Source organism: Mytilus californianus, unplaced genomic scaffold (genome assembly GCF_021869535.1).
Source record: "Mytilus californianus isolate M0D057914Y unplaced genomic scaffold, xbMytCali1.0.p SCAF_11, whole genome shotgun sequence".
NCBI lineage: Eukaryota > Metazoa > Mollusca > Bivalvia > Mytilida > Mytilidae > Mytilus > Mytilus californianus.
Genome location: NW_026262593.1, coordinates 24,018,815 through 24,045,786, shown reverse-complemented (window position 1 = coordinate 24,045,786; position 26,972 = coordinate 24,018,815). Strand labels below are relative to the sequence as shown.

Sequence of the window (26,972 nt, the reverse complement as noted above, 5' to 3'; positions counted from 1 at the left end):
TATGGGTATAGTTTTCGGATCTTTCATTAGCGTATTTAAGGCTATAAAAAGTTTGGGCTTCAAAAGTTCACACAATTATTGACTTTATACAGAAAATTCGTCCTTGTAAAACATTTAATAGTTCACAAATGATACGCGATTTTAAAGTAAAATTATTTCTTAAAACACTGCAAAAAATTTCATTCATATTGATAAAGTGGTATCGTCATAAAGTGCGTTGAAATGAACAGTGGTATAGCAAACATCGAATTCCCTATCAAAATGTTATCACACACTACAGTAAGGGGAGTCAGTTAAGTTTGTCTATTTTTAGATACTATACAGGTAATCTTTTGACACTACGTATACAACCTGTGTGACCTGTGTAGTGATTTTGATTTTACGATAAATTCATGAATGAACGATAATTTTATGAATGAACATGAGCACCTGACCTCTTTCTTAAACACCTATTAAACATATAAAACCGTATTTAATAAGGAGATAATTCAGTCAAATTTTCAGTACTAAATCAACAACTGAAATGATTCCATTTTTTGATGAAACATCGTACGAAGGTATAAAAATGCACTTTTTTCCCTTGTAATGACCGCGGATCTATAATTTTTATAGATCGGTTGAAATCCCAAAACTAATTTGCATAATGGAAACTTAGGCGATAGCAATACATCGGAGTGACCTCAAGGTCATCCTCTGTAATAAAAATTATCTTATAAATGCAATCAAACCATAGGTTAAGTTTTAGAAGTTGTGACTTTGTCAAAGAAAAGGTAGCAATACAGGCCTTTTCCAGTGGCAGAATGCGTACCCCTGTCCTCCTTGATTGGAAAATATATAATTGTCCCAATTTTTTTCACCTTGCTCCTATCGGTGTTTTATGGAATTACACCCCTTTCAACTATCCTGGGTCTGCCCCTGTTCTCTGTCAAAATATTTCACTGGTTATTCTTTTTTTTAAGATTTCTGTTGTTCTGTTTATATCAAGCTGATATAATATTAAATTAAAAATAGATAGTTCAGGAGCAATGATGTCATAAACAATGTGATTGTGACATCATTAAAGGTCATATACTGATATAATAAGGAAATGTTAAATGTATGTAAGTATTGTGAAAGAGGTGTTGTTCATTCAAAAACTGTGGTACAAACTTAGTTGGTTCATGCATTTGCTCCTAATATAAAATTCCAGGGTTTGAAAAAGAATTTCAAGTGCTTTTTGTGATTTTTTGGGGACTATAGTGTTTGGTTCATTTGTTTTCAAACAGTTAAATTCTTATACCAATATCCCCTGCAGGCATTAACACAATACTTATACAGTCGACTTTTGTTATGTCTAAGTCAGCCGGACCAGATAATATTTCGAGATACCTGTAGTTTGCCTCAAACCAATACCAGTAGTTTGACAAACCAAGGGAAATCAACTCTCTAAGTTGGTAAGTCTAAAATAAATCCAGATGAAAATGGGTAGGGGATAATATTCTGGTCAAAGATCAATAATCTGTATTTAATGGTCTTTTATCATTAGAATAAAAAAAGAAATTTCGGTTTCTTAGTAATTTCTTTGTACAGTAACACGTTTTCCTTTTTTTTAGTCAAGGAAAAAATTTCCAATCGATCTTAATGGATTTTTAAATTGACAAATCATTCATTCTTGTAAACAAGAGATTTGAGAAAAATTTAGATTTCTTTTCATTTTCTTTTATTGCAATTTTTTTCGGCATGAGAAAATACAAAACACCGATTGAGTGGTTTTGATCGCTTAATCCTCACTTTTTGCAAAGCCAAGCTCATTTATGTATGATTAGGGTTAATTGATTTTAAAACATTTTAACTAATTTTTCATAATCTATAACAATGTATCCTTAATTATTCATTATGGCGATCAAAGAAAATCCTAAGTAAACTCTAATGGGAAAAGAATGTCATAAATCAATACAGTGGGCAATGACCGGAAATTTAATTACAGGTGTATTGTCAGATTAACTGTCAGTCTATTTTAATCCCAGAGGTCATGTTTTGACATAATATGTGTATTAAGTTTGAGATAGAAACTGCTATTTAAATGCTTTTGTTAACCCTGGGACTAAAAATTAAGTAAGAGTCGACTCATCAGGATTCGAAATACATACATTCATATGGAACAAAGTTCAGGACCATGAGAAAATTTCGACTCATCAGAAATTTTGAATCAACTGAGTTCGAGACACTGAGAGTTAACTGTATATGGATTATAAAAGAATACAGAGTGTGGCCGTTTTATAACCAGAAAAGCTTTGCAGTCAGGATTTAGTTATTACTGAAAAAAAAAAAAAAAAAAAAATATGCTATTTCATACAAAAAGGGGGTTGAAAATATCTGATCTTGGTAATTTTCAAAATTCAATTTGAAGGAAATCAAGAATTTCATTTCAGTCATTTGAATTTTTAATCAGTCAAGACTAGTTATGACCTTTTCTTGACCCTGTTGCTGGTCAGAACAATATGAAAATCAACTATCTATGTATCTAAAAGTGACTTTTCATATATTTCCTATCTATTCATTGTGAATTCATGGATCTTAAAGTAGCTGCTTTAAAATTTAAATTATGTTTACCTGAAAACAGACTTATATTTAAAATCTCAGTTTCAGTGAAAAGTTAAGTCAAATAAGACGCTGAAATCACTCTGTCCTTTTCACAAAAATCCAGTCACTAGTTTAGGAATAGTTTATCCAATCAGAATGCATAATTGGTTCTTGCATTACCATGATTACAGTCTTCCATGTTTATATACAGAAAATTGTTACAATTTAAATAAAAATCTAAATTTGGCTATCAAATGAAGGTCAAAAATCAAGAAAAAAAATCTAAATTATGCCAAAGTTGAATTTGATCAGGTTTAATGTCCTGTAACGAAAGTTCATAATTTAGCATGATTGGGCCATGACTAACTTAAACCAATGAAAGTCAACTTGAAATTTGCATGTTTTTGCTTTCAAAAGGCCATCATAACCTTAGAAATGTCAAACATGAAAACATGTCAAAGTTAGAATTTATGTTTTAAACTGCAAAACAATATTTCAAAATTTCAACAACATTGACCTTAGCTTACTTTAAAGTTACTAAACTGTAACCTAAAATTGAGTAATTCCCTGATTAATCAAGGGCAAAAATCAAGAGTGACAAACTGAATCATATTAGTCTATGGAAACATTTCTAAATTTTAGATAATTTAGTAGACATCAACTTAAAGTATTACATGGAACACAATTAGGTACAAAGATGGACATACAATGGTAACCTTTTATACACTTGTTGCCACTTATTACAGAAGAAAAATGAAAAGATTCTTACATACATATATATTTGTGAACCGTATAAATTTTAGACCATGTTTAACTAGATTTACCTGATTTTCTTCCAACTTATTAACTTTTTCCAATATCTGTTGCCTTTCTATTCTCTCCTGTTCTAGCTGTGCTTGTAGTTGTTGTACTCTCTCAGAATCATCATTTCCTCTCCCCATAGCTGCAAATAACTGCATCTAATCATAGAAAACACATAATTAATGTATCAATGTGTAACTACAAGTTTATTATTGCAATTTTGATTAAACTGAAAACTAATTGAAATTACATGCATGTATATATTTTTACAAAAATATTTTTTTTATCCACAATCAGCTTAAGGTCTAATTAAAATACTAATAATAATTCCTATTCAGTTTTTCATACACTTGTGAACTCATCAAGATTTATAAGGATATGCAAAATTAGTATGAAATGAATGAACTATTTTTTATTGATAATTCTCATATTAAAGCTGTCTATAATTCTAAAACTACGTTTTGTGAACTGGTCCTTGTGTGGCAAGCTGATAACTGTTTACAGGGAGCATAAGAAAAAAACAAATTCTTAGTAAATATGTAAACATTGAAAATTCTGAGAACTTAAGATATATTACTGGGGGCTTTGGAGTCTGCATATCTGTAGGATGTACATTTTGTGAGGTTTAGGAATTTGGTTCAGATGTTCGGACTCCTTAGTTTTTTTCCTACAATGCAGGGTAAAATATTTTGCCTCATAACACCCATTTTTCTTTTCATACATGACCTCAATAGATCATAAAAGGTCATTTACCAAAATTTAAGCAGATTCTAGATTGCTTTTCTTTCGATTTGAGACCCAAATAATATCAATGCAAATATAAGGTAAAAGTCTGAGTCAGCCTTTTCCCACCATTTTAAAACAAGAGTGCACACGCTGAAATGTCTCGCCTTCTTTACTAATCATTGATATTATGTTGATAGTCCTAAATATAAAGCTTTATTACAACTATCACATAAACTTAACATTAACCAAGTAAACTAAACATTGACCAATGAACCATGAAAATGAGGTCAAGGTCAGATGAACCATGCTAGGCAAGCAAGTACAGCTTACAATTCTTCCATACAACAAATATAGTTGACCTATTGCTTATAGTTTAAGAAAAACAGACCAAAACACAAAGACTTAACACTGAGCAATGGACCTTGAAAATGAAGTCAAGGTAAAAAAAAAACCTGTGTGACTGACAAATATATCATAAAATATTTCCATACACCAAATATAGTTGAACTGTTGCATATAGTATTAGAAAAAAAGACCAAAACTCAAAAACTTAACTTTGACCGCAGAACCATGAAAATGAGGTCAAGGTCAGATGACACCTGCCAGCTAGACATGTACACCTTACAATCATTCCATACACCAAATATACTAGACCAATTGCTTATAGTATCCGAGATATGGACTTGACCACCAAAACTTAACCTTGTTCACTGATCAATGAAATGAGGTCGAGGTCAAGTGAAAACTGTCTGAAGGGCATGAGGACCTTGCAAGGTACGCACATACCAAATATAGTTATCCTATTACTTATAATAAGAGAGAATTTAACATTACAAAAAATGTTCTTTTTTTTTTCAAGTAGTCACTGAACCATGAAAATGAGGTCAAGGACATTGGACATGTGACTGACGGAAACTTCGTAACATGAGGCATCCATATACAAAGTATGAAGCATCCAGACCTTCCATCTTCTAAAATATAAAAGCTTTTAAGAAGTTAGCTAACGCCGCCGCCGGATCACTATCCCTATGTCGAGCTTTCTGCGACAAAAGTTGCAGGCTCGACAAAAAAACGAATATCTTGAAAAGGAGCTCCATAACCTATTTATATTTTAAGTTTAGTTTGTTCTTTAACTAAAGCTCTTCTGACTTATAGCATCAATTAAAAATTCTAGATTTTTTTAATTTCACCTAAGTATATCCTTAATATGTTTAAATATCACTAACTTTCAGCTTCTGGTTGTGTTGTTTTAACACCTCATTCTTCTTTTTCATTGTTTCGAATGTTTTCTTTTGAGACATAAGTGTCTTTTCTGCTTCCACTCTGCGATCATCAAGCTATGAATAGAAAAATTGAACAGATGATGTACTGTGAGCATGCTTTATTCAACTGTCAACATTTCCCAAACTTTTATCAGAATGAATAGTTTTTTTCATGTAAAAGAGTCTGCCAAGTTGGTGATGCTCTTCATATTTATGTCTGTAAAATTCGGTGCTCACATAAAATCTCAATTTGCATCTACTGTTTATAATCACAACTTTAACTATCTACCCTGTGGATTATTAAGAATATTCCTTGGTTAGGTGCATCATCATCATAAAACAGCACATGAATGTGTTATAACTTAATTTGTATTGCATACTTCAGTCAAAAATTCCTGTTAGAAAAGGTCATTTCAATTTCTTATTAGGTTAGATATTCATTTATATTTACAGTCTTGCATCTACGCCCTTCAGAGTAAAAATTTCATATCTTCTCTCAATTATAAAAAGGTTAATTAGAGTTGTAAATCTGTCATCTCATGCTGATAAAGGGACAGATAATATTACTTAACAAGCAGATGTTTAAAACAAAAAAATTTGTAAGGGTTCCACGGAACCCAGTGTCTCGCCTACTTTTTCTGTTAATCACAGGCTCAACAAAAATGAGGAAGTAAATCAATAAAAATATTCCACTTGATACTATCTGTTGATTGTAAGAAGCTTCTGTCCAAGTTTGGTAAAAATCCAGGATAGTTTATGAATCTAATAAATGTTTAAAAACTTTAACTGCAGACTGAATGTAATGTTAACTGGAAGAAAACAAAATTTCCTTCTAGATACTAGCATTTGATCATAAACAAGCTTCTGTCCAAGTTTGGTACAAATCCAAAATAGTATAAGAAAGTTATTAAAATTTTAAAAACTTTAACCGTTGTTTCCTGGCAGAAAATCCAAGTCCATTTAAAAGTAAAATACAGAAAAAATGGATTTATTTTTTTACAAAATTTCCTTCTAGATACTAGCTTTTGATCATAAACAAGCTTCTGTCCAAGTTTGGTACAAATCCAAAATAGTATAAGAAAGTTATTAAAATTTTAAAAACTTTAACCACAGAGTGAATGTGTCGTTTCCTGGCAGAAAATCTAAGTCCATTTAAAAATAAAATAAGGAAAAAATGGATTTATTTTTTTACAAAATTTACTTCTGGATACTATCTTATGATCATAAACAAGCTTCTGTTCAAGTTTGGTACAAACCCAGGATAGTTTAAGAAAGTTATTAAAATTTAAAAAACTTTAACCACAGAGTGAATGTAATATTTCCCGGCAGAAAAACTAAGTCCATTTATAAGTAAACAGGAAAAAATGGAATTTTATTTTTACAAAATTTACTTCTCGATACTATCTTATGATCATAAACAGGCTTCTGTCCAAGTTTGGTAAAAATCCAGGATAGTTTAAGAAAGTTATTAAAATTTCAAAAACTTTAACCACAGAGTGAATATTTGTGGACGCCGCCGCCGACGGAATGTAGGATCGCTATGTCTCGCTTTTTCGACAAAAACTGAGTTTCTTTTTAGTAGAGATGGTAATACTCAATGTGTCCAGTTTCTGGTTTTACCACTCTAGGACATGCACACAGTAACAATAAAATTAATTAAAATTTTGTTTATTTTAACAGTTTTATAACAAATCATTGAAATTAAATATTATAAAGGATGAAGGAAAGTTTGTGATGTTATATTTCCCCGACACATTAAAAAAAAATTGAAATTTTAATTTGTCTTCCTATACATGCTATAATTTTTAATTTGTATTACATGTTTATGTTTGTAATTAACTTAATATTTGCATTTATAAATATTGATAAGTGTTATGTATTTACTTTTAATTTCTTCATGCAACAATTACCACCTATTATCAAGAAAACCAAACATGTGGTATTCATCAACAAACAAACTTATAATTGAAGTGAAAAATTTATTTAAAATTTTCTGTTTTCTAAGTGGTGTATCTGATAAGCTGATTTTCAATCCAACATCATTTTGATGTGATTTCTTGGGCTAAGTTGTAGGACTGTATAGTCTGACATTGCAAAAGTATACCTTTTTCAATTCTACATGCAACAGAATATTTCTGATGGTATCAAAATGTATTTGCTGTTAAACATATCACAACTTGCTTTTTTAACAGTGTTGAGATTATAAATCAAACAATTGTAGGAAATTTGTTTCAAATATTCCAGCATTAATGTTTTCTAGAATACATTGGTAATTGTCAAACCTCAGAGAACAGTGAATTTCCTTTCTTTTCATGACATTTTTCTTCATCCTCTATCATCAGAACATCAAGCTGTGTGGTCAGTTCTAAGTTTTCCATTCTGGCTTTCTGTTTAAGAAAGAGGAGTACTGTTAGTGGTTTTAGAAACGTAAGCTGTCAATAAGCCAATAAACATTGGGTTAATATAAATCATGTTGGTTGCCCATCATGCCCTCTAAAATTTCAATTTTCAACATAGAAAATATCAAACAGATTTAATATTACTAAGAGTCAAAGAGAGATAACATATTTTTTTTTATTAACCTACAAAATATAAATCAATTCTGTGTTTTATCACATTCATATTTAGAATAAATCTGATGTCAACACCACATTTGTGAAGTTACAATTATGTCATCAAAAGCATATGCATAAACTGTGAAGGAGAAGATATTATAAAAATCAATGTTTCAGTCTCTCAGATTACAAAAAGAACAAGGTCATGTCTTTCTCTAACTGTAAATGATGTATTTACACTAAATCCATTGGATGTGTACTGAATGATACATTAGTCTCAGATACATGATTCAGTGTTCTCCCCAGGCCCTTAAAGGACCGCGATGTATAATTTTTGAGCGCGTTGCTATCGGTCTTACCGCGATGTATAATTTTTCTCCGTGGTGCTAAAATTTTCAGTAAAAAAATTGTAAATCGGTTAAGTTTGAAATGACTTGTTAAATCTTTCCCTTGCGGTATAAAATTCCAGGTGAAAATTGACCAGTTCAAACCCAGATTGTTTACACCACGTGATCGATTTACCTTATGAGGTTAACCTTGTTGATTGGATTAAATTGATGTAATTAATACTTGTTACATTATTCTTTTGTGTTTTAATTAAGAGATCATAACTTTATGATCACATAACTATTTCATGGCTTCACTCACAACCCAAGCGCTGACCTGTGACATGTAGGCAAATACTTTGTACAAAAACAGTGTGTACAAACGCTGGTACATTTTCTGTACATAATAAATTTGGCTCATTACGTATAAATGACAATTATACATTTCTCAATTCTTATATTATAGTATTATATGTCTCTGATTAAACCATTAACAAAATTATCTTTAATTATGACATAGTTATTGCATGATAGTCGGGTTTCAAACTATAGTATCTGTCAACAATTAGTTCAAAGGGGACGTACATGTGTACATATCACATGACCCAGTTAGTTCACGTAGAATATTCAAGTTTATTTACAATTAATTGCAATCTATTCTATTTAATAAATAAAATGCATGACTGTACCTTCAAACTAGATGTCTATATCCATAATTAATGAATAAATGAAGTAATCTTGCAAATTTTATCCATAAGCACATGTTAAATCTATTTATATCTACTTCCTGTAATTTAAGCGGGTAAATAGGGAGACTTTGTTGTTGACATTGAATATGGTTACTTATAGATCTATAGACCTAAGATAAATTTATAGATTTAGGAATTCTTTTTAAATGAATCCTGACAAATAAAGATTTAGATTTCAGTGCAGTATTAAGTCTGTATCTATGTTTGATTATCACCAAAGACAAGAAAGGTTAATATTTACATGAAATCTATGGCAAAATGTTTTAAAATTTATGAAAAATTTCTTTTTAGGCCACACCAATTTGATTTGTAGTTCTTCGGACAAAAGCTCCAAAAAATATGGGGCGAGCGAGCGAAATTTTTTTAATTGTATTTTTTTCTTGAAAATGAGTTTTTATGAGGCGGGTGCTCTGCAAGTGAAGCGAGCGGTATAATTTTTTTTTTTAAATTGTGCGATTTAGAATTTACGTACATGCTAAAACTGGGTTACTTCATAGAAAAAGGAGAAGAAACATGCTCTAATGCATATAATTTGATGAATTGGTGCATGAACCATACCCAACTTTCTTGTCTCGCTGTGGTTTAGTTAGTTTTAATTATTTTCGAGAAATAAGCTTCGTCTGTGTGAATTTGCATTAAAATTCATGCATGTGTATATATTAAGGAAGCATAGCAGATGCAGTTTAACAAGAGGAATTATGTTAGTTAGGTAAATGACATATGTTGAATAAATTTAAATATGTGTATGTATCTAAAAAAAATGCCCCTGGAAAATATTAAATATTTTTTATATATAGTTGTTTTCATTATATCAATATATGGTAATGATTGGCTGCTTGATGTCCACTTGGAACTATTTATCCATACCTACTAATGATCAACATAATGAGTGAGGTGAATATTTCAACAACATCATGAGTAAGATAGTTATATTGTTATGCATGTAGATCTCAATGTATTAAAATATTCCCTTAAAATACGTATACTTGTCACCACATTCACATGCATTATTCTGACAGCAAAATACTCTTTCATTTTGCTCCTAAAGGCTGCAATGCATTGTAAACTCTTTAGCTTGACTAGAAGTGATTGAACCAATTACACATCCCTAATTACAATGCCAATCACAATACCACCTCTTTGTTCTCGAACGTTGGAACTGTTAAATTTTCCCTTACAAAAGAGTTCTGCTTGCATACCAATAGACTAACAAGGACATATGGCCATGGGGTTTCATCAAAATAAGATAAATCTGTGATTTTTTCTAAAATTTATGGGAATTCAATATTATTTTCATCAAAGATAGATAGGTCTATAAAATAACAAACATTGTAGATAAATTTGTACAAAATAGCAGCCGGTGTTTCAAATTCCACGTAGCAAATCTGAACAACATAGAGTCAATGTAAACAGTCATTCTTTCTAAGAACAATGTTTTATTGGAATAGACTACCAAACAATCTCGTGTGTGCCAAGACAATTGATAGCTATAAAACTTTGGTTGCTCTCACATCATGGGACTAATTTTCCATCGCCTTTTTTCCGTTGCCATTGATGCCATATCATGGCCTTGCAACATACTTATTCAGATTCAGGTCTAGTCTGTTGAAACAATGTCAATGATTGGGGATGACGATGGTTCTAATGAACATTGATATAATCGTGCATGGTCATCTAAAGACAGATTTTTAATATTTGTCTCCTAGAACAGGTCTTCATAGATAAAACGAGATGCATTTCGGATAACTGTGTGTTCAGTAACTACCTCTCCACGGCAATGAGCTGACACAACTGCATGTTGGCATCCCGATTTTTGACCTTTTATTTGATTTATCACACGTGTGTTTGAATCGATCGGAGCAATAAAAACGTCTATGTGAAAAAAAAAATTCAAAGAGAAACAAAATTTGGAGCGGCATGCAGCACAAAAATTTGCAGAAGCGGTAATTATTTTTTTTTATTGAAAAGTCAATTTCTCCAAAACAGCAGCGGGAAAATCCAAAGAACTATCAATCAAATTGGTGTGGGCTTATTAAAATTTAAGATAGAAACTGGTTCAAATAATAAAATATTTGTTCTTGTTAATTTTATATCTCCTTATGACATGAATGACAGGAATCCTTTCACATACATCAATTTTCTTTCTAGAAACTAGAAAAAAAAAGTTTTTTAAATTGAACATTTTTGTTCTCTTTTGAATAATATTTTATTTTCATTGATCATGGATTTTATAAAAGATTTAATTACTTTGAATTTAGATGAATATTTTGTAATGAATTATGCATGTTTTATATATTTAAAAAAAATATAAAAATAAACAAACTGTTTATTGATTTACTTCTTTTTTACCAATAATTTTCTGACTTAATGTCTACATAACACAGTACCACGGTATTAAAACTAAACAAGATGCATAAAAACTACAGTTACTATGAATATAGCTAAGCGACGCGACGCGACAAAACTGATTGTATGAATTGTTTCACCAAGCTGTCCACACTCGTTACCCTGGTGCTATCCTAAAACCCTGGGGAGAATAATGCATGAATTCTTTTATTAGTTGTTATCTGCTTTGAACCAGCTGTCAGTAACTGCGAGTACTCTCACATCTGTACTTAATGTCTTTTTTTGTTGTTAGGGATGTGTAAATACCCTGCCACGTCCAGTCTGTGTTTTTGTTAGATGTTTTTCTGCTTTGTATCAATCTGATGAGTTAAGCCATTTTCAACTGATTTTTATAGTTTGTTCTTATGTTGTGCTGTAATACCACTGTCCCAGGTTAGGGGGGAATGAGCGCTCACAAACATGTTTAATCCCACTACATTCTTTATGTGCCTGTCCCAAGTCAGGAGCCTGTAGCTCAGTGGTTGTCATTGGTTCATTTCTATCATATTTTTTTTTCGTAAATTGTTTTGTTATAAATTTCAAAGTTAGGTGTTGGTGGTTGATGGGGTCTGCTGCACTGTGATGTGATTTTGGAAGAGTTGGTGTAAATGGTTGATTGGGTCTGTTGTACTGTGCTGTGCTTTTGGAGGAGTTGGGTGTTGGTGGTTGATGGAGTCTGTTGTACTGTGCTGTGTTTTTGGAGGAGTTGGGTGTTGGTGGGGTCTGTTGTACTGTGCTGTGTTTTTGGAGGAGTTGGGTGTTGGTGGTTGGTGGGGTTTGTTGTACTTTGCTGTATTTTGGAGGAGTTGGGTTATGGTGGTTGATTGGGTATGTTGTACTATGCTTTTTGGAAGAGTTGGGTGTTGGTGGTTGATGGGTCTGTTGTTCTGTGCTGTTTTTTTTGGAGGAGTTGGGTGGTGATGTGGTCTGTTGTATAGTGCTGTGTTTTTTGGAGGAGTTGGGTGTTGGGTGTTGATGGGGTCTGTTGTACTTTGCTGTGTTTTTGGAAGAGTTGGGTGTTGGTGGTTGATGGGCCTGTTGTTCTGTGCTGTGTTTTTGGAGGAATTGGGTGTTGGTGGGGTCTGTTGTACTGTGCTGTGTTTTTGGAAGAGTTGGGTGTTGGTGGTTGATGGGTCTGTTGTACTGTGCTGTGTTTTTTGGAAGAGTTGGGTGTTGATGGGGTCTGTTGTACTTTGCTGTGTTTTTGGAGGAGTTGGGTGTTGGTGGTTGATGGGTCTGTTGTTCTGTGCTGTGATTTTGGAAGAGTTGGGTGTTGGTGGTTGATGGGGTCTATTGTACTGTGCTGTGTTTTTTGTTTTTTGGAGGAGTTGGGTGTTGGTGGTTGATGGGTCTGTTGTTCTGTGCTGTGTTTTTGGAAGAGTTGGGTGTTGGTGGTTGATGGGTCTGTTGTTCTGTGCTGTTTTTGTTGGAGGAGTTTGGTGTTGGTGGGGTCTGTTGTACTTTGCTGTGTTTTTGGGTCTGTTGTTCTGTGCTGTTTTTTTTGGAGGAGTTGGGTGGTGATGTGGTCTGTTGTACTGTGCTGTGTTTTTCGGAGGAGATTGGTGTTGGGTGTTGATTGGGTCTGTTGTACTGTGCTGCGTTTTTTGTTTTTTGGAGGAGTTTGGTGTTGGTGGTTGATGGGTCTGTTGTTCTGTGCTGTGGTTTTGGAGGAGTTGGGTGTTGGTGGGGTATGTTGTACTGTGCTGTGTTTTTGGAAGAGTTGGGTGTTGGTGGTTGATGGGTCTGTTGTTCTGTGCTGTTTTTGTTGGAGGAGTTGGGTGTTGGTGGGGTCTGTTGTACTTTGCTGTGTTTTTGGAAGAGTTTGGTGTTGGTGGTTGATGGGTCTGTTGTTCTGTGCTGTTTTTTTTGGAGGAGTTGGGTGGTGATGTGGTCTGTTGTACTGTGCTGTGTTTTTCGGGGGGAGATTGGTGTTGGGTGTTGATTGGGTCTGTTGTACTGTGCTGCGTTTTTTGTTTTTTGGAGGAGTTTGGTGTTGGTGGTTGATGGGGTCTGTTGTATTGTGCTGTGTTTTTTGTTTTTTGGAGGAGTTTGGTGTTGGTGGTTGATGGGGTCTATTGTACTGTGCTGTGTTTTTTGTTTTTTGGAGGAGTTTGGTGTTGGTGGTTGATGGGGTCTGTTGAAATGTGCTGTGCTTTTGGAGGAGTTGGGTGTTGGTGGTTGATTGGGTCTGTTATACTGTGCTGTGTTTTTGGAGGAGTTGGGTGTTGGTGATAAATATTCACCATATCATTGCTAGATTTAAACCATGTTTTGACACCTACTTCTAACAAATAACAATACGTTGTACATTCTGTTTTAAAACCTACTTCTAACAAATTACAGTACGTTGTACATTTTGTTCTGATACCTACTTCTAACAAATTACAGTACCTTGTACATTCTGTTTTAAAACCTACTTCTAACAAATTACAGTACATTGTACATTCTGTTCTGATACCTACTTCTAACAAATTACAATAGGTTGTACATTCTGTTCTGACACCTACTTCTAACAAATTACAGTACATTGTACATTCTGTTTTGACACCTACTTCTAACAAATTACAGTACGTTGTACATTCTATTCTGACACCTACTTCTAACAAATTACAGTACGTTGTACATTCTGTTCTGATACCTACTTCTAACAAATTACAGTACGTTGTACATTCTGTTCTGATACCTACTTCTAACAAATTACAGTACATTGTACATTCTGTTCTGATACCTACTTCTAACAAATTACAGTATGTTGTACATTCTGTTCTGACACCTACTTCTAACAAATTACAGTACGTTGTACATTCTGTTCTGATACCTACTTCTAACAAATTACAGTACGTTGTACATTCTGTTTTAAAACCTACTTCTAACAAATTACAGTATGTTGTACATTCTGTTCTGATACCTACTTCTAACAAATTACAGTACGTTGTACATTCTGTTTTAAAACCTACTTCTAACAAATTACAGTACATTGTACATTCTGTTCTGATACCTACTTCTAACAAATTACAGTACGTTGTACATTGTGTTCTGATACCTACTTCTAACAAATTACAATAGGTTGTACATTCTGTTCTAACACCTACTTCTAACAAATTACAGTACGTTGTACATTCTGTTTTAAAACCTACTTCTAACAAATTACAGTACGTTGTACATTCTGTTCTGATACCTACTTCTAACAAATTACAGTACGTTGTACATTCTGTTCTGATACCTACTTCTAACAAATTACAGTACGTTGTACATTCTGTTCTGATACCTACTTCTAACAAATTACAATAGATTGTACATTCTGTTCTGATACCTACTTCTAACAAATTACAATACGTTGTACATTCTGTTTTGACACCAACAAGCTCTTCGTCCTTTTCAAAAAGAGTATTTTTCAATTTGTCCATCTGTTTTTTAAGAGAATCCAATTCTGTTTTATCTGTTCTGAACTTGGCTTTTAATATTGTCTGAAATCAAATACATTAGACTTAAAAATAAAAAGGAGAAGAGAGTCAGGTTTTAATAAGTGTTTTGCTGCAGCTAAAATGAATCTGAGAAGTATGAATTGGCCAGTTAGTTTTCATACTTTTAGGCAACAAAATATATAATAATGATTATAATATATTTTTGTCTTTCAAGCTATAGAAAAAAAAAGACTTAATTCAAATTCTGACCTAAGAATAAACAAGAGTGCACATGCCTGATTTACTGATTATGATTAATAAAGAATTGTTAAAGTATCCTATGGGTAAGATTATTCCAATCATCTCATTAAATATATAAGATATGTTTAAGTATTCAAAGAGAACAGAAGACATGGTGTATAAATAATAAATTTCAAAACGTTTTTTCCCCTTTGACTTAAAAAATACAACATGCACAAACAGTCTCTATTCAAAATCTGCTTCAGAGTATATAGTTGTCAGAAGTAACTTACAATGTCATCATGTAATTGTCAGAAGTAACTTACAATGTCATCATGTAATTGTCAGAAGTAACTTACAATGTCATCATGTAATTCTTAGAAGTAACTTACAATGTCATCATGTAATTGTCAGAAGTAACTTACAATGTCATCATGTAATTGTCAGAAGTAAGTTACAATGTTATCATGTAATTGTCAAAAGTAACTTACAATGTCATCATGTAATTGTCAAAAGTAACTTACAATGTCATCATGTAATTCTTAGGAGTAACTTACAATGTCATCATGTAATTCTTAGAAGTAACTTACAATGTAATCATGTAATTCTTAGAAGTAACTTACAATGTCTTCATGTAATTGTCAGAAGTAAGTAACAATGTTATCATGTAATTGTCAGAAGTAACTTACAATGTCATCATGTAATTGTCAAAAGTAACTTACAATGTCATCATGTAATTCTTAGAAGTAACTTACAATGTCATCATGTAATTATCAGAAGTAACTTACAATGTCATCATGTAATTGTCAGAAGTAACTTACAATGTTATCATGTAATTGTCAAAAGTAACTTACAATGTCATCATGTAATTGTCAAAAGTAACTTACAATGTCATCATGTAATTCTTAGAAGTAACTTACAATGTCATCATGTAATTCTTAGAAGTAACTTACAATGTCATTATGTAATTGTCAAAAGTAACTTACAATGTCATCATGTAATTCTTAGAAGTAACTTACAATGTCATCATGTAATTGTCAGAAGTAACTTACAATGTCATCATGTAATTGTCAGAAGTAAGTTGCAATGTAATCATGTAATTGTCAAAAGTAACTTACAATGTCATCATGTAATTGTCAGAAGTAACTTACAATGTCATCATGTAATTCTTAGAAGTAACTTTCAATGTCATCATGTAATTGTCAGAAATAAGTTACAATGTCATCATGTAATTGTCAGAAGTAAGTTACAATGTTATCATATAATTGTCAAAAGTAACTTACAATGTCATCATATAATTGTCTAAAGTAACTTACAATGTCATCATGTATTTGTTAGAAGTAACTTAAAATGAAATGTTAGAAGTAACTTAAAATGAAATGTTAGAAGTAACTTACAATGTCACCATGTAATTGTCAAAAGTAACTTACAATTTCATCATGTAGCTGTGCCACTTGTTCTCCAGTATTTACTCCGAATGTTTCATCACAGTCCACCTTTGTATCATTACATTCCACATTGTGTCTTTGATTATCAGCTACAATCTTTTCTAGTTCAGCTATCCTATCTTGGTGTTGTTTCTCTGACTGCTGAGTTAACTCTAACTCATGCCTTAAAGAACTGACCTTCAACAAAATATATAAATTAGAACAAGATTAAATCCCTCCTGGAATGCAAAAGAAAACAGAAACTAAGAAATAATTTTCATTTTGGAGAAACAAATTTCAATCATGTCAATTGAACATATGAACAATGATCATGCAGCTCAATAAATAGAAGTCGAACTCATTGTAAAATTTATAGCATACTTTAAAGTGGTTTCTCTAATTCTTCGTCAATTTATCCCTTTCTGCACCCATTGTATAAAACAAATTTAATCAACGTGTGGTTCGTTTGATCTCAGTTCTTCATTGGTTAAAATCCTATTATGACGTCGAATTTTCTTGTTTTCCTCTGAATTTCCTATTGTGACGGCATGAAACCATGGCGACCATGCCTGATGACGTCACATAGAAAGAACACATTCTTTTTGCAGATCATTCGAAAAGAAGAAATAAATTTGCCTGCGTATTGTTTGAAAATCATTAGAGAAACAGATTCCACCACCAAATCTCGTGTAATACGATATGTATCCACTCTCGACAGTTAAATTTTAAATATTTAAAACGCTTGGCGAGCCTCGCGTTTTAAATTTGAAAATTTAACTGTCTCGAGTGGATAAATATCGTATCACACTCGATGCAGTGGTAGAATCTATATTTCTCCTCAAAGAATTCATATTTTATAATTATTAGTGCCAAAGACGTATTATGGTATACCGTTGTCGGTCTATCTGTCAGTCGTTAACATTTCGGACAATAATCCAAAACACTTACACCAATTTTCATGAAACTTTGGTGAATTGATTATATTTATTGTTGTAAGTTCCCTTTATATTTTTGTAAATTTAAGATTTTACGTTTTGGAGCAATGGAACTTTATTCATAAAAAGGGGGGATTTTCCAGTTTTCGGACAATAACACAAAAACGCTTTGAGCAGTTCTCATGAAACTTTGATGGCTTGTTTATATCTATTAAAATGAACACCCTTTTTTTTCTTTTTTTTTTATCAATTTCTGATGTGACATTGTGGAGTTACGGAACTTTATTCAATGAAAAAGCGTTAAAAACCGTCCATTTTTAACACTGTGGAAGGTGAAAGGATTTTATTCCTAAGTCAAGGCCACAAACTTAGTTATACTTGAGGTAGCCTTAATAGTGCAAAATTATTGATGTTTTGTGTCAATTGGTTGGGTGCATGTTGTTTTTTTTGGAGGGGGTGTCTATTTGAACAGTGCTCACAGTATTTCTAGCTGATCACATACATTCATTTAAAGCATATAGATGAGCTAAAAAGGATGACAGGCATATCTTGCGCTCATGGCGCAACTCTTTCTATTTTTCATGTCTTTCTTGTCAATTAATCAAATCTTTCTTTATCATGTTTATTGATTTATCTTAATTGGGAAACTTAGTGAACATTTCCCACTATACAACTGTAAGCATGGTAAGTAATTAGATGTTGATAACAGTAATGATAAGATTTATGAAATATCAAGCTTTTGTGTAAATATACCTTTTCTTTCAGTTCTGCTTCTTTCACTCTAAATTCCTTGTCATTTTTATCAGATCTTCCATGACCATAACTAGATGTCTGTTCATATTGTGAGATTTCCTCCTTATACCAATTTTCTTTGCTTTTATATTCTTGTAACAATGATTTCAATTGGTAATTCTCTTGTAGCAAGTCCTATAGTAATCATAGCAAATTTAAATGATGTAGCAAGGACAATTTTCAACATCCTCATACAATGATTGCATTACTTCCTGAGTGGCAAGTGGAAAGTTGTTAATTAATCTTTCAGAGTTAATAATGGATTTACCTGTCTCTATTTCTCTATTTCCTTTACATGTATAGCAATTATGCAATATTGGTTGGAATGAATATTTACGTACATGCATATGAAGTGTGTTTTAATTTTTGTTAAAAAAGACACAAAAAGTATATTGCATCTGCAGTGTGTGAGACTTGCAATTTGAAGATTTTTACTTTGTCTAACATGAAATATGCATTACTCTTAATGTCATGATAGGAGAATTTATAATATTCTCTACTGTCTATTAAAAAAATATTTTAATCTGGAGCAGATTAAGCGAATGTCCTTTATCTTTATTCTACCACATGTGTTTAATACATGAATTTTCAATCCCTTATTGCATGTATTGATGCATTAAAAATATCTAAACCTGTTTAACCCTACCATATTCTTTATGTGCCTGTCTACAAGCAAAGAGTGTATCCAGTACTCGTCTTTGGTTGCTGTCTGTCATAATTGTTTATTGTTGAAGTATAAATCCAACCATTGGTTTTCCCTTTATAATTGTTGCCATTTTGTCATTTGTTTTTTCATGTTACTTAATGTTCTGACCTTATATCAGGCCACTAGGTTTCTCCTTTATAAATGTTATATGGTTTCACATTATGTTATGATTGCTATATAACATTATAAAATAAGATATAATGTATGTGTTTTGCAGTTTGTTGAAGGCCATGAAGTGACCTACAAGTATTCACATGTTTTGTCCTATAGTCTTTGGTAGAGGTGTAATACCACCAGATCATCGTACGTCACATCTGGTTGCATACAAAAAAGGGTCGAAAAAGTTTTTTTTTATTTGGTGTTTCTATGAAATATTTTGGAACTTGAGGTTACACAGTTACTAAAGCTTGTAAACAGGAAACTAGAGGCTCTCAAAAGCCTGTGTCGCTCACCTATATTTACTGATGCTTTGGAAATCATGTAAAATAAGGTTAAAATCATAATTAATAGTATTAGATATTACAGTCAGGGGTACTACTTGTACAAGTAATTTTTATTTAAGTAATATTAATATACATATATAAGTAAATTTGTAGGATACTTATACAAGTGTATTTTGTTTACTTGTATAGGTAAAAAAAAATTGGCTTAGTTATGTCCCTTAGACATTCAGATTTTTTTACTTATATAAGTGAAAAAGTCATCCTATCTTCTTTTCTTGAATTCTTAGGAATTCTTTGCTCTAATAGAATTTTAAATTGTCTGTCCTTTGCAGGTGTCTTAACTTATCATTTAAGTGTAATTTCATGGACAATGAAAATCTCATTTGTCTGTTATCTTCAGAACACTGCTCATTTACAATCCCCCAAGGAGCAATTTTTGAAGGCCTTGGCAAATACTTAAAGATCTTTGCGCAATTAGTTTCTTTGTTGAATGAATGAGATGAAACATTGAACTCTAATAAAAAATTATGAGCTAACCTGGAAAAAATCATTAAACATGTTAAAGGCATGTTTTTACAGCTCAAAACTTGAGAATTTTTGTGGGATTGTAAAAAAAATTTACTTATAAATACAAGTGAATTTTTGAGAAAATTAAGGGGAGATTATTCAAACATTATAATTAACTTATATAAGTATATTTTTTTTACTTCTTCAAGTAAATAAAGATTACTTTTACAAGTAGTACCCCTGACTGTATTATAATGATATCTAAGATAATAACAAACAACTGCAAAATTTCTGTAAAATTACTAACTCAGGGGCAGCAACCCAACAACGGGTTGTCAGATTCGTCTGAAAATTTCAGGGCAGATAAATCTAAATGCTTTAGTTTCAGAGAAATAAACCAAAAACTGCATTTTACCCCTATGTTCTATTTTAACCATGTCGGCCATGATGGATGAAAGGCGGGGTCATCGGACAAATTTTTAAACTAGATACCTTTATAATGATTATGGCCAGGTATGGTTAAATTTGTCTCAGTAATTTCAGAGAAGAAGATTTTTGTAAAAGATTACAAAAATTTACGAAAAATTGTTAAAAATTGACTATAAAGGGCAATAACTCCTAAAGGGGTCGACTGACAATTTTGGCCAAATTATTTGTAGATCTTACTTTGCTGAACATTATTGCTGTTTACAGTTTATCTCTATCTATAAAAATATTCAAGATAATAACCAAAACCTGCAAAATTTCCTTAAAATTACCAATTCAAGGGCAGCAACCCAACAACAGGTTGTCAGATTTATCTGAAAATTTCAGGGCAGATAGATCTTGACCTGATAATCAGTTTTACCCTGTCAAATTTACTCTAAATGCTTTGGTTTCAGAGATATAAGCCAAAATCTACATTTTACCCATATGTTCTATTTTTAGCCATGACGGCCATCTTGGTTGGTTGGCGGGGTCATCGGACACATTTCTTAAACTAGATACCCTAATGATGATTATGGCCAAGTTTAGTTTAATTTGGCCCAGTGGTTTCAGAGGAAAAGATTTTTGTAAAAGCTAACGACAACGGACAACGACGACGACCGACGCCAAGTGATGAGAAAAGCTCACTTGGCCCTTTGGGCCAGGTGAGCTAAAAAAGGGGTGAAATTTGATTGGTTAACTTTCAGTGATGGTTATTATCTTATATGCAATGAAATGTTATGTGAACAGGACAGGATAAAACTTTACTCATGCCAAGTATTTCTTTATTTGAAACAAACATGACAAAGATAAATTCTGCACAATTTTTTGAGAAGTGCCAATTTAACAAAGACTAATAGGGGAAAACAATGGTGGTATTACTGGCATTCATTGATATCTTTATAGTGTGTCTTTCTATGTTGTAATGTTACACTACTATTTCAGGTTAGGGTGAAGGTTGGCACCTGTTAAAACGTTTAAACCCGCTGCATTTGTTTGCACCTGTCCTAAGTCAGGTACCTGTTGTTCAGTGGTTTTCGTTTGTTGATGTGGTTCTTAAGTGTTTCTTATTTTTTATATAGATTAGACCATTGGTTTTCCTGTTTGAATTGTTTTACACTTAGTCATTTTGGGGCCCTTTATAGTGTGAGCCAAGGCTCTGTGTTGAAGGCCGTACTTGACCTATAATTTACTTTTTACACATTGTGACTTGGATGGAGAGGTGTCTCATTGGCACTCATACCAAATCTTCTTATTTCTATTCATACCACATATATATCATGTATATATATAAAAAATTCTTAGTTTAATATACATGTGTTTCAATCATGTTAAGGCAGTTATATAACATGGTAAACATCATAAAGTTGAATTAAAGGTATAACATTCCACACTGTAAATTTTATTCTAAAAGTAGCCCTATTTTAACTGGTACTTTAATACTTACATCTATTTTCTTCTCATACTTAGACTCCATGGTATTATTTTTAACTCATTTATTTCTGAAAAAATAAGCAAAAGACTAACATGACTGGACGCTATCAAGTTAATCAACAATACAAATTCAAAAAAAATTCAAGATAGAAAACAATTAACACGTGCTGGTCTTTAGTGTCGGTTAAGGATGAAAGGGCTCATGTAGGTAGCTGTACCTGACAAATAATTGATTTATGACTGTCGGACATATGTCCGAGATGTCCGAGATGAGATGACGGACAGGTAAGATGTCCGACTATCGTCGTAGTAAGTCTCCAAATGTACTGTACTTTAAATTTACTCATTGTGAAGCAACAATGAACATGACATGAAATGCATCAAAGAAATCAAACTTGAAATATACAAATATTATCATGATTAAATATATATCATGTATATTTCATATATACATAAACTACATTTTTTATCAAAAATTATACTGGGATAATTTCTGGTTGGATTTTAATCAATTTGGTACCAATAAAAAAAAGAATTGTCACAGAATTTTTGTTCATTTGGTTATATTTTTGCTGTGAACATATGAAGAGAAAACAAAAACAACGGACGACAAAACTATGACCAAATATAAAAAAATTCTTTAGACAATTATCATGATTATGTCTTTTCACATCTGTTCAAAATTCAAACAATAAATGCCTTCACAATAATTTTTAGAGAAAAAATGTGTTTTTACATGAAATATATAGAAAAAAAGAAACGTGACAAATATTTTTAAATGTATTAAACATGTTAAAAAGAGCTATTTTGTGAGCTGCCTATTCTTTTCAAAATGTCAGTTGGACCCTCGCTCATATCTGGATATACATGTATCCAGTTTGATTTTACTCAATATAAAAATAATCAGCCAAATACATTATTATACTGTTGGAATTGGGATAAGGAATATAAAATTCTGTTTTCAGAGTATACTGAGCTTATAGATTACACAACTGTAACGAATGCATGTTAAATGATCATTTAACAACTCATTACTATTAGTCATGTTAGTCAGAGCTCTGACATATAAACAAGTCTGAATTTTTTTACTCATGGAAGTAAGAATACTTGGAATCATGAGTTAACTCATCTCATTTTTTTCCACCAAAAACTAACTTCTACAAGTTACATGTAGATTAAATGTCATGTCATTTTTTCCTCATACAACATGTACAAAAGTACCTCAAATTTTGATTTCTACAAAATTTAATAAACATGAACCAAAAAAATCTATAATGTCGATCTTTTTGGGTTCCACAAACATTTTTTATCAATTAAAAATATGTATGTTAGAGAGCCATGAGAGCCATATGAAATTGACTTTATGTTATGTATTATCATTAAATGCAACACATATTTAAATATTAAGACTGAACACAAGTGCGGCCAATTCCATTTTAGATGATTGTAAGAAAGTAATTTATGAAGAAAAAATCAATTCATATGCCGATAATATGGTGGTGCACTTCTTTTCTTGCCACAGCCGTTTGAAAGTACCCATTTTTAATGATTTTCCCATTTTTCATCCATTTTTAACCCATTTTTGAGCTATTATCATGAAAAAAATCACACAGTCAGGGATATAACTATATACATGTAGGGTTATCAGAGAAAATGTCTTCCATGTGTTATTACAGATACTTTCATGAGTTGTCTACTCTTTATTCCTTAAATTTTCTAAATCTGTAGTAACATATGTTTGTTATTTGTTAAATAAATCATAAATATTTTAATTTTTAGTGGGAACTTGGGAATTCTTGAAACTTTGTGCAGAAACTAAATACATAGCCTTGATAACTAATTTTCGAATGAAATTAATACATTTTTCATCAACCATGGTATATCAATGAGACAGATTTTAAGGGATAAACTTATCTGTAATAACAAGGTTTGGTTATTAAAGGCATGTAACTTATTATATGAGACACTTGGGAATTACTGGGAAGCTTGCGCAGAACCTCATTACATGTTCTGATCATTATTTCTTACAATAAATTAAAATTCATTGTGATTAAGCATGATGTATGTCTGAGCAAAGGCTTTGATGTGAGGTATAGAAGCTGTAATAAAACCCTTTACAGGCATATTTTTACTGTAATAACATAGGTGTACTATGCATGATTGGCAAACTATTAACTGTTATATCTTTCTATAGTTTAGTATACATAAAGACAATAATAATATCAATAGAACTTGTATACATTTTAATAAAACAAATAATGTAAATTGGCCCTTTGAAACATGTAACAATGTTACATATGTTATCACAGTTTTATTTTTAGTCCACAATAACAAATGTATGTTATTTTTCTCTAATACAAATGTAGCCCTATAGAGTTATATCCTTGACTGTCACAGTTTCACAATTAAACTTTTTTTTCATACTTTCACTCATTTAAGTCAATTAAGAGGATCTTCCCTAACCTGTTAAAACTTTCCTGGATGCGTCAGTTTTTCTGTAGAGTGAGAGACCCATATTCGCCGCATAATTAGTTCATTTCCACTTACATTCGACCTACATTCGAATATTTGGAACTTTTTATGAAGGTTTCAGAAATTTAACTATATGAAAAAAATGTTTGATAAGGAAATTATCTTCAAAACATTGGTTAATTGTTCTAAAAACGAACGCAAACTCGAGAGGAAATCAAGTTGTTCTTGTACCATGGGGGACACATTTTCGCCGCAATGTATGATATGACCATCCTCATTATCCTGGTATATAATTAAAACGAATGTTTGCAATTACAGACATGAATTAGCTTGAGAGATCATTCCTATACAATTTTTCTTACAAATATTTACTTTGAGACTGCGCATGATTGCCATATAAATCTTACATAATTGCCAAAATCATTTAAAAACACCTGCCTATTTCTCAATATGTGCAAATAACCTTGGAAATGGGATAAAGAGGAATATCAACAGTAGTAACATTACAAACAGCCTTTACCATCTATTTAGGCAAGTATTGGGTAAAGGCACACACATTTTACAGAAAAAATAGCAAAACGGCGAAAATGTGTCCAAGGCGAATATGCGCCACCCACTCTACCCTGAGTAGATTTGTGGTATAAACAAGGAAAATTTTTCAATTCCTTTTGACTGTTTCAGTGTTTGATGAACCTTGATCGGGCTTTAATATTTTGCCAGCCAAAATCAGTACGGTTTTAAATGTATCTTATACGGATTTCGTCCTCTTTCACAGACGACACCTGCCTACCATGGTTAAGATGATGAGACATACAGTTTATCTGCAATCACCATTCTTGTTCGGTTTGTTATTCATGATTACCTGGATCTGTGTTTGTCTTCTTTTAATTTTGAAATTTCCGCCTTGTAATTTCGATACGACTAAAACCCAATATTCCACTCCGTACTTGGATCTAAATAAATTTTGCATGATTTCAAAAATATTTACAATACAAAGAATTTTAATTTATCTTTTTCTATTTAAAAATTAAAAAAAATTTATGAAAAACATAAACAAAAAGGTTTGAAAATAATGAAAATAATGTGATCAGATTTAAGAAATTAAAGATTGTTTATCAGCTACCGGACATAAATTAGCAAATTTAAATATTAAAAATAATAACAGAGTCGTTATGGATTTTATTCCGGAACTGTTTGAAGTGTGTGCCCCATAAGTGGTGTGCCCCTGCTTTAACTTGAAAGTTTAACTAAATATGTCATATCTTAGGTTCCTCGTGAAAAAAATAACTGAAAAATATACTAATATTAGTTACCCGGGTGCAAGAATTTAATTCCCGATGGAAGGGATGGCATTGATTTTTCTATATGTCTTTGAATAACTTGATGAAAAACAAATTTACACCTGGCAAGAATTTAAAAAAATAGAATGTTTTAAATATCTTAGGGTCTGGAAAGGTTTTAAAGAATAGAAAATAATGGACCAATAATACAGAAAAAGGACAAAAAAAATAAAGAATAGAGAAAATGGAGTGCTACAATATAAATAATACAGAATCGGATGGACAAAAATATAAACAATACGGAGAAACATTAATGGTTAAAAAATATTTTGTACAGAATACAGAAATGAAGAATGTTTTCTTTTCTGGGTTAAAAAAATCACATGGGGGTACAAATCTGTCCCCCTACAGAATCGAATGGTTGCTCAGTGAGACAGTCGGTTTACAAAAAATATATAAATGTACACCGTGGCAAACAAAGAGCCTTATTAAACAGCCTTGTAAATTCTGAAACTATATGTACATCTGCATGATACTTTTTAACCTCAATAGGTTGACGATTAAAAATACAAATACAAATATTTTATTAGCACAAACTCATCATCGGCATAGTAGTGATTGGCGGTTTTCACAAAGACAGTAGTGGTAATCTCATGCATGTGTCAAACTTGGCATTTTGGATCACTTACGCGTATTTTAATTTTACCAAAAGCAATTCTTTGTTCAATTAATTTAATTATCAAAGTACCGGTATATAAAATAATTGTTTTGACATCTGAAATGGAAAAAACCAACAGATACAACTTGAAGCACTATTTATATGATTAAAATTTGAAAAAAATAATCTAAAAAATATATATTAATTACAATAATTCGACTATAGAACCTGCATTTACAGTTCATAATTTGTACTAAAACAATAATGCTTTGACACCTGAAATGGAACAAACCACGAACACACCAGAGAAAAACACCATCATGATAATAATTTGAAAGAATTAGCCTAAAAGAATCAAATTAATTGCAATACTTTGACATTAGAATCGAGTTAACTCGATACTCAAACTCGAACTAGAATTTTAGGTTAAACTTGATTTCTAAATCCAACTCGATGGTTAGTGAGGACGATTAAAAAAAAACAACTTTTAAACAGATGATTTCAATTTTCTCATTGCAAACATTTAATTTACTCAGTGTAACATTTAATCAGCGCCTATACATAATGAGTAAATATATTTCCCAGTTTATACGATATTTCAGGGTTTTCTGTAAGAATTTCCTTTATAGAGGGCTGCTGCTGATAAGGAAGCTTCTGAACCAAGTGTTCATAATAGTATAGTGGAAGCCACCCCATCGAAAATTTTACCCGAAAATGATAGCACCATCATCATCACAATTAACGGTTTTGAAATATCTGCATCACATGTTACAGATGATATGTTCCACTTGTCGTCGCCGCCGACATGTCATCTTCTTTTCCTTAACTATCACATCAACATTT

The 26,972-nt window shown here is 31.8% G+C and overlaps 1 protein-coding gene across 1 annotated transcript in view; it reads right to left on the bottom strand.

The window, feature by feature from the left end:
* LOC127719756 (protein Spindly-like) overlaps positions 1-25,106 on the bottom strand; it is a 29,593-nt gene extending 4,487 nt beyond the window's left edge. Inside the window, exons 1-8 of the mRNA XM_052226004.1 lie at positions 25,054-25,106; positions 21,733-21,787; positions 18,126-18,299; positions 16,441-16,635; positions 14,684-14,833; positions 7,634-7,738; positions 5,316-5,426; positions 3,387-3,521 (exon numbers count right to left, since the gene is read on the bottom strand). Of these exons, the coding sequence (XP_052081964.1) occupies positions 3,387-3,521; positions 5,316-5,426; positions 7,634-7,738; positions 14,684-14,833; positions 16,441-16,635; positions 18,126-18,299; positions 21,733-21,762 (900 nt within the window). The 5' untranslated portion in view covers positions 21,763-21,787; positions 25,054-25,106. The remainder of the gene's footprint in view (positions 1-3,386; positions 3,522-5,315; positions 5,427-7,633; positions 7,739-14,683; positions 14,834-16,440; positions 16,636-18,125; positions 18,300-21,732; positions 21,788-25,053) is intronic.
* Between the last annotated feature and the right edge of the window lie 1,866 nt (positions 25,107-26,972).